We start from the raw sequence: 9056 nt of genomic DNA on the forward strand, positions 1-9056 counted from the left end.
TTTTACTGAGCCATCTCACCAGCCCCATGACCATACATTTGGGGAGAATTTTACAAAAATTAATTTAGTATTATTAAATAGGCATTATTATTTACCTATTTAGCAGAAACCAAAGTCAAAAGAAGGTACATAGTCCAACCAAATATATATTAAGTAAATAAAAAAACCTAACCTTGAATTTATAAAGTCTGGCTTTTGATCTGTAGTGTTTGCCACTATTCCCATTTATTTATTTATTTTTTAGTTTTTAATTTTTTTTTTTTTTTTTGGTGGAACCGGGGATTGAACTCAGGTCCTTGCACTTGCCAGGCAAGAGCTTATTCTGCTGAGCCATCTCCCCAGACCCTGTACTTTTTATAGCTTAATTTTAATAAACTGGTACAGTTGAGACGAGATGAAAATTTAAAAATTTCTATATAATCCTAATTGCATTATTTGATTTTGAAATTACTTAAATTTGACTTTTAAAAATGAAATTAATTTGTTATTGATGAATAATAGAAACTAATATATGTCTACTATAAATACAATTTATTACTTGAAATCAACTTCTATAAAAATATTAGAATGGAATAAATTATTAAAAACCTTTTAACCAGTTTCCTTAGAAAATCTGAACTAGAAATCAGAAGGTAATTAGTTGTGTGTTTTTGTTGTTTTTTTCTGTTTAACTAGTATTTGTTAAGTACTTGCACATGTCTTACTTTCTTAAGATAATCTTTGGGGAAAACTAAAGCATCAAAACATAGGATCAATACAAAAAAAAAGTGGTAATCATAGAGATGTCTGACTTAAGAGAGGCTTCTTGTATAACAACTCCATTAGATAAGTGCATGTATTTTATAATTTGAAGAAATATGCTGCTCTTCTCTTGGCTGCTGAATTACTTTGACACGATGGCTGCGCTAGATGTGAGTTGTCTCTATGGAAAAGATGTTTTCAAAAAGAACATGCAGTATGAACAGCACTTCATCGAGCAAAGTCTCACACTGACAGAATTTTAAGAGAAGAAATGGATGAGGATATTTAAATACATTCCTTTTCTTTCACACATTTCCAAATCAAGGTCTTGATAAGCGTTTTTGTGTATATGAGGAATAATGAAATTGGAGAATTCCCCAAAAGGAACATTATAATTTAGGATATTTATGATTTGGAATTTTATTTTACATTTGTAAAGTATGACTTAAAGGAAATACATTGATAAAATCATGCTTAGTTTACTCTTAACTGCTGACTATGTCACTGATAAAGTCTAAGGCATTCTAATTTTTGATTCCTCTGGTATTCGGGCTAATTAACATGCAGGTTTTTTTTTCTTAAAATGATTGCCATCCATGAGGTGAAGGTGCTATGAGAAGTATGATTTACTTGAGTGTGTAATTTAGGGATAATGTAATGAAGAACAGCTGAGAAGTCCCCAATTGGTGACAGTCAAGGGGAGAAGCCAAATTCTGCAGACCCTGAGCATCATTCTTCAGCCCAGGAATGCCCTGGTTCACTTACAGGATTGATAACTGTTACTTTGCACAAACTCTACTATTAAAAATTACTTTTCAATTTCTTGCATGTAGTCTAATTTAAAGATCTGTGCTTTAGTAAACAGATAAGAGAATAGGACTGGCAGAGTAAACATGATAAACTATATTTAGAGAAAATAAGTTAGTTTTTCTTTTTTTTTCTTTCTTTTTTTTTTGTCTTACTAGTGCTGTATCTTATAAAAGTGGCTGGAGAGATTTCACTAGGAAGCCGTCTTCAGCGTAAGCTCCATAACCTTATGTGTACTATGGTGTACATGATTCATTTTAGACAACTCTAAAGGTATTTACATAGAGAGACAAACAACAAAAAGACTCCCGATGACTAGTCAGTTACAAAAGATAGAGAATACGTGTTAAGAATTCTGGAAAGAAAAAATAATGCTTCCAACATATGTCCAAATGAAAGGCTATTGTGCGCACACCGAATGGCAAGCTTCACTGCACAATCAAACTGTTCCTCAAGGGGGTAACTCTAAATAGTCTACTTGGGATCAAAAGATGCAAAGCATTTATTTATTTAAGGATGATTAATTATTTACATTAATAAGCCACAGGGTGCTTTTGAACATAATAAAGTGCCTTGTGCTTATATCACTTAAATTAATTTCCTAGTAATCAGTTTTTGGTTTATTTAGTATTCCTTCAATTGAATGTAAGGAAATGAAGAAAAGGTAATTTTGAATTGGTTCCAGTTTCAATAGGCAGGAGGGCAGCAAAAGGCTGACTGCTTTAAAGATGAGTACTGCTGTATGATTTAGGGGGTAAAAGCCTTATCTGGCATTGTTATGGCAGCAGATCTTGGCATCATCCACACAGTGCTGGGATTAGGTACATGCATAATGCAAGACTTTTGAGGTTAAGAAGGCCTCCACCTAGATTGCTAAGGGCCTGGGAGGCCATGCAGTGAGCCTCTGGGGGGGGGCAGTGTGTGAAGCTGTGAGTGAGAAGCCTAAAGTGCAGTGGAGTCCCCAGAATATAGGAAAAGCCAGAAACATGGATCATATAAGAAAAGCTGCACGAAATCAGCAGGGCCCAAGAGCGAAGTCCTGGAAGCTACAGTAGTGGAAGTACCTTCAGGGTGGAGTCACACGAGCCACATGGAGTTCAGAATGTGACATATATTGCTAGGCTGTTGCATGTGGAACTACAAAACAGTGTTTGTCCTGCTTGATTTTTGGACTTTTCACCTAGTACCATAATTTTATTTGAGAATGAAGAAAAGTGTTAGAAATTAGGGGCCCCGTGATGTTGAGACAGGGTAGCAGACTCAGTCTCTCACAGTGGATGATTCCAGAAGAAGGCAAAAGTGCTCAAACACACAGTAGCACCACATCTTTAGCAATTTGCTGAAATTTTAAAGAGGGCTTAGACTTTCCTCTGTAGGAGGAGGATTGCAGGCTTTCTACTTGCATGTTGAAGGATAGTGGCTGGTGAGAACTATCTGAGTGACAGATGCTGTCATGGCTTGGGTCTAAGTGTCCTTGCAAAGCCTCATGCACTTTTCAGTGGTGGCTGGATGCAGGGTGTATGAAGATGCACGCAGGGTGTGTGACAGCTACGTTAGTCCACTGTTGGTTTAGCAAGGTTGTGGGTGGAATAACGGCAAAGCCAGCCTGGGTGTGCCTTGCACCAATCAACAGGCTTTTAGGCTGGTGGGATAAAACTCCACAAGGCTCATTGTTTGCTGCCTCCTGCCTGCTCTGCCACGAACTGTTTCTCTTCCACCATGCCGCCTTCCTTGGACGCAGCTGGCCACGCCCTGAACCCTCTCTCCTTTAGTTTGCAGGGTCAGACATTTTGGCCCAGCAATAAGAACAGTAACTAATACAGATGCTGGGAAATATAAAAATGAAATATGAAATTTTCAATTATCATTATATTATAACTCTCCATACAAAAACAAGGTTAAGTACAATAGTAAATACTGAAATCATGTATTCGACATATACAATGTGTGCATTTATTTAAGAGAACATTAGTATAAAGTGACAAATATGTTAAACCTTCAAATGCAATGTTCTAAATTTAAAGTATAAAAAATATAAACTAAATATTGTCATTAGGCCCAAAGCAATGTAACCTTTAAAAATTACTCAGCAATATCATCAGTAATATCATGGTATAAAGTGTATTTTACATCAACAACAATTTTTGTAATGAAGTAAGTTTAATTAATTTGAATTTCTCATTCATGGCAAGATATTATTTGTTATAGATGTGATAATCAATATACAAGACGCTTTTCAAATTGGCTTGGTGACACATGTCTGTACTACCTCTCAGAAACCTGAAACAGGAGGGTTTCTGAGATCAAGGCTGGCCTGGACTACATGGTGAGTTTAAGAGTAGGCCAGTGTGAACTACGTAGTAAGAGCATGCCTCAGAAAAGAAGACAGATACAGAAATCAACAGGCAGAGAGACAGACAGAAAGACAGAGACAGAGTGACAGAGTGACAGAGTGAGAGAGAGAGAATTTACAGAAATGCAAGCCATGCATCCACCTAAACAGAGGATATAGGGTTTTAATGTAAAACTACTGCCAAATTATTCTAAATAAAATGTAGATGACTCAGAATTATGGCTGATTTGTGTCCCTCAAAACTCACAGGCTGATGTCTTAATCCAATGGAGTTCTGAGCCTGACTATATAAAGAGAGCTTTAAGATGAGCCTTTGCTTGTGCTGACCATTGTCATTCCAGCCCTCTGGGAGATGAAGGCAGGGAGTGTACAACCCCAAGTCCAACGCAAGCAATTGAGCATCTCGAAAATGCAAAAGACCTGGGGATGTAGCTCAGTGTGAAAGACCTGGGTTCTATTCCACATACCACAAAACAAATAGAAAAAGATAAGAAGAACATCCCAGGGTGTAAATGTAGATAGGATCCAGTATGATAGGTAGAGAAAACAACTATTTACAAGCCAGAGCAAACAGTCCTTTTGGTCAGTTTGATCACAGACTTTTGGACTTTGATACATAAGAACTAAATACCTGTGGAGTAAGCAACAATGTTGCTCACATTATCTTCTATGGCAGCCACAGCAAATGAACAGTCAAGGTAGGGCCGCGTAGGTGGTAATAACGTAGGATGAACCCATAGGAAATGTTAATGCTTCACAGCTCTTTAAAATCGAACCTTTTGTCCTCATGGACATTTTAGCATGGGCAAATCAAATCAATGAAGGTCTTTTGGTTATGGACTGGTCCAGCTAGTGTGGTGAAATTCAATCACTGAGCCATAATCAAGATACTTTGTTGTGTTTATAACTGTATTGAGTGGGCATGATGCTTTAAAAATTTTCATTTGCTTTTTTTTGAGAGATTGAGAAATAATGAAAGTCAATAATGCAATTATTATGATTTCAATGATGCCAAATTAATGACTTTTTTAAATGAGTCAGTAACAGAGCATAAGCTTCATGCTTGGCTTTTGGAATATTCAGTGTTATGGCCTTTCATGGCAGACATTATTTGATCCTCACTACTCTTCCCAGGTGAAAAGAAAAAGGTCAGGTATTCAAACATTAATACATGATAAAGGCCTAGAAGATTCTTAAGACTCGTGTAGTCAGGGACCGTGTGCGTGAGCATCTTAGGCTGCGATACAATATCGATTTGAATGTGTTTCCAGCACTTTTGCCTCTTGAAACCTAGTAGAGCAGAATTCACAGCCCCTTCAAAATATAGGACAACTAAACTCATTAAATTAAAGGTCACATGTTCACATCTCAATGCTGTGCATATACATAAAGCTAAAAGGTCAGCCTTGCATATTTCAAGAGTGTGAATACAGCATTAGACAAATAGAAAATTAACTTGAAAACAGGCTGAAAGGGTAAAAGGGGGCAAGCAGGCCGAGGCTTTCAAAGCACAATGGGCCATTACAGTAAAATTATACATTGATTTGTTAAAGGAAACAGAGAATGTCAACCGGTCTTTCATGTAATCTTTTCCTTCAAAGCTATACAAAATGTTTGCAGAGACCTTTCAAATGTGATTTTGATAGAGTGTCCAGGCTCAGCTTCAATCACCCACTCACAGTTCAGAGAGTCTTTGTAGTACCCTGGCCATCCTGGGGAAAGAATCACCCCACTTGGAGCCGAGAAGTGGCCACCGCAGGGAGCTGAAAAATAAGATACAGAGAGCAAGTAAAAATAGACCTTTTAGCATTACTTCCAGCAATTATTTTTAGTATCAACTATAATTTGTAAATGAGTCTCTGCAGGTACTTATAAAATATCCGCTAATATTAATTTTGAAAGTAAAGGTGTATCTTTACTCCTGTTATAAATGACTATGTCCTTTAAAAGGGTAATTTATTTTTAAAAATATGATAGCTGCACTTAGCATGTCAGGTAATATAAATTGAGTGGTCTCAAGTCTCTGAATGATTTCTATTAAATATATTCTTGTGTCTCTTTTAAAAGATATAAATCATGATTTGGGAGTGGAGGAACATGTCTGAATTACCAATTTTTTGAGCGGCTCTGGTAGCCGGGACTCTGAGGTTGAGGTCAGCATGAGCAAGTTATGCAGCTGTTGTCTCTAAATAAATTAAAAAATATTTGGTATACTATATATTCCCTCAATAAAATTTAATTTTGTCTCCCAACAGCTTTCAAAAGTAGACATTTCAAGAGGGTTATTTAATCTTCCTATTTATGATAACTCATAATTATGCTTCCTATACAGATATTATGTATTTCAAAAATAAAATTATGTGCCTGAGAGTCACATAAATTTTTTTTTAATAGCTAAATATTTTAATAAGTGAGGGGTCTAAAATATGGAATATTCCTGACAAAAATCTTCAACATGTCATCAACTGATATTATTCTAGGAGAGAGTGCATTTAATCTAATATCATTAAATGAAGTAATTAGCCAATTATGAGTCAGAAAACAGGCATAATCCCAGCACACTGAGCGGCTGAACCAGAAAGATTGCAAGTTTAAGGCCAGCCCTGGTTTAAGGGCAACTTGGTGAGACTCTGTCTAAAAAATAAAAAAGTAAAGGACTGGGAGTTTGGCCCTCTGTGAAGGCCCTGGGTACAATCCCTAGAAAAATATATAAAATTAACAGGCAAGCAATTAGCCGTAAAAGACTAGAACAGACTGCAGTGTGAGGGCGGCACTGAAGAGACCCAGAGATGAACTAAAAACGCAGGTAACCGGAAGAAGGAAAAGGACATATAACTTGATTCAAAAAATTAATTTTAAAGAGACTCGTAGGTCAAACAACTTGCACTCATACGGAGCGCGAGGAGCCCAGCAGTCCGACGGGCTGCGCACGACCCGGGAGCCGCTATTTTGAGACGCTGCCCAAGAGCTGGGGGGCTCCGAGCGGTGCGGGGCCAGACCCCCGGCTTTGGGCCCTGGCTCGTCGCCCTGCTCCAGACAGGGGACGTTGCAGCCTGGCAGCGCTTTTGGCGGGCACACTCCCGGGTGAGTGACAGGGACCGGCCCCGCCCCCGAACGGCTGCCCCTCCTCAGGCTCAGCGCAAAAACAGAAGCCGAGCAGGAGGCCCCTTGGGTGCTGCAGCCCCAGCACCTCTGAGTCACTGCGAGGAGGAGAACACAGTTTATCTCCCAAGTCGGGACGCTCATTCAGCGCACGGAACTAATGCTCTTTCCATTTGAATCTGGACTTAGCACCAGGCTCCCGGGAGCCTGCACTGATCCCTCAGTGCCGGCCCCAAGCCCAGGCCCCGCAAAGTCCCTGCCTCTAACACTGGTACCCCAGGCAGCCAGAGTTAAGGGGTTCCAGCACCCTGGGCACGGCATCTCCACCTGCATCCAGCCAAAGCCCCAGACACTGCCCCTACCTAACATAACCGGCCAGTCCTCTGGAGGGTTAAGTGGCTCCTATTCTGCCTGGTACTCTAAAGACCCACGGGACAGCTTCTGCTACTCTGCACCCTTACTGGGCTTGTAGAAATCTTCCCAAACTAGCTCTGGACAGATTTGTTTCTTCTCTGAGAAACCAGGCCTCAGAGTCAGGGGTGAGAACCCACAGGGGGGCCACTATACCAGAAGCCCATCCTACAGAAACTGGAAAATCCGTGGGGTAACCAGTACTGATTCCCAGCAGGAACTAATCCACAAGAGGAGGCTCATAAACAAGGCTCCACACCTCTCCAGCCAGGTCTAGTTACCAGCTTGAACAGCTGCCACCAACAAGGATGTGGAGAGAGGCTCCCTTGAACGACACAAACTCAGAGACAATAAAGAGGGACAAAGAGGAACGACTGATAAGATTCAAGACTACTGACCTGGGAAGGAAACACTCACCTGGACATATGTATGCATTTCCTTACGCCTTTTCTTTCCCCATTATTGGTAATTTTTTTTATTGTTCACATCATTTTTCTTTTGGCAGAGGCTGGAGTTCACCCATTTTCTTGTTCCTCCCACTTTCATTGTACTTTTATTTGTTTGTTTGAATGCCCGCCTTTTATTCTCTCCCCATTCTTGTTTCCCTTTTCTCTTAGAACTAATTCCCTTAGTATCATTTACTTTCTTTTCCTTTAGTTTCATCTATATCTCCAATATTATTTAATCATCTACTAGATAGTCATCTCTGTTACTGTCATCAATGTTAATACCACTAACATCCATTTACTCTGTTTCAGGGGCTCCTATATCAATCTTACCATATTCTTCATATGTATCATATTTTTATTTGTTATTTCTTTTACCCTTTTTCCTTCATACTTTCCCTCTCATTGCACTTACTCTGAATCAATAGGCAGTTAATTACATCTTACAGTGGCTGAATACTATGTGAGAAGGGGAAAATTGTTCTACTGGGGGGGATATTTACTCTATATAATTCCTTAGTTTGTCTTACACTTTGACTATAACCATGAAATCTTGTAAGGCTAAGGGTGACAAAGCTTTCATTATTTTCTAGCTTGTGTCTGATACTATAGATATTACTGCTTGTACTAAGTCAGCCATGGCAAGAAAGCTGTTGTAATCACCTGTATCATCCTTGGAGGAATGTATACTTAGATTGTCTGGGGACAATGAACAGTATCAAGGCCCAGTGCAAAGTACCGGGTGCTAGGCCAATGAGTTACAACCATTTGTCCTTCACAAAAAGAATAATGACAAGTAAGAATATGAAACTATGTTCAATATATCATTGGTTATTCAAGGGATGCAAATTTAAAAAATGCTGAGATTCCATTTTACCCCAGAAAGAACAGCCATCATCAAGAAATCCACCAATAACAAAACAGAAATAATCACATAGGTGGTTAAAAAGTTGATGGCCATGATGAAAGAAATGATCAATGAATTTATAGTAGATACAGATTAAAAAAGAAGAAGAAGAGCTTAGGGAAATAATGAACGCCCAAAATAGGAAAGAACTGGATGATAAAAAGCGTACAAATATTGGTGATTAAAAGTTGCATTGAAAGCATATATAAGCGCTTGCCTGGCAAGCTCAAGGGCCTGAGTTCAATCCTCGTTTTCACAAAAAAGAAGAAGACGAAGAAGACGAAGAAGA

General features: G+C 38.9%; 1 protein-coding gene across 1 annotated transcript in view; it reads right to left on the bottom strand.

The window, feature by feature from the left end:
• Csmd3 (CUB and Sushi multiple domains 3) overlaps nt 1-9056 on the bottom strand; it is a 1279636-nt gene that overhangs the window by 458402 nt on the left and 812178 nt on the right. Inside the window, exon 20 of the mRNA XM_012516661.2 lies at nt 5526-5664. Coding sequence (XP_012372115.2) covers nt 5526-5664 — 139 coding nt within the window. The remainder of the gene's footprint in view (nt 1-5525; nt 5665-9056) is intronic.

Source organism: Octodon degus, unplaced genomic scaffold (assembly GCF_000260255.1).
Source record: "Octodon degus isolate 3935 unplaced genomic scaffold, OctDeg1.0 scaffold00118, whole genome shotgun sequence".
NCBI classification, from domain to species: domain Eukaryota; kingdom Metazoa; phylum Chordata; class Mammalia; order Rodentia; family Octodontidae; genus Octodon; species Octodon degus.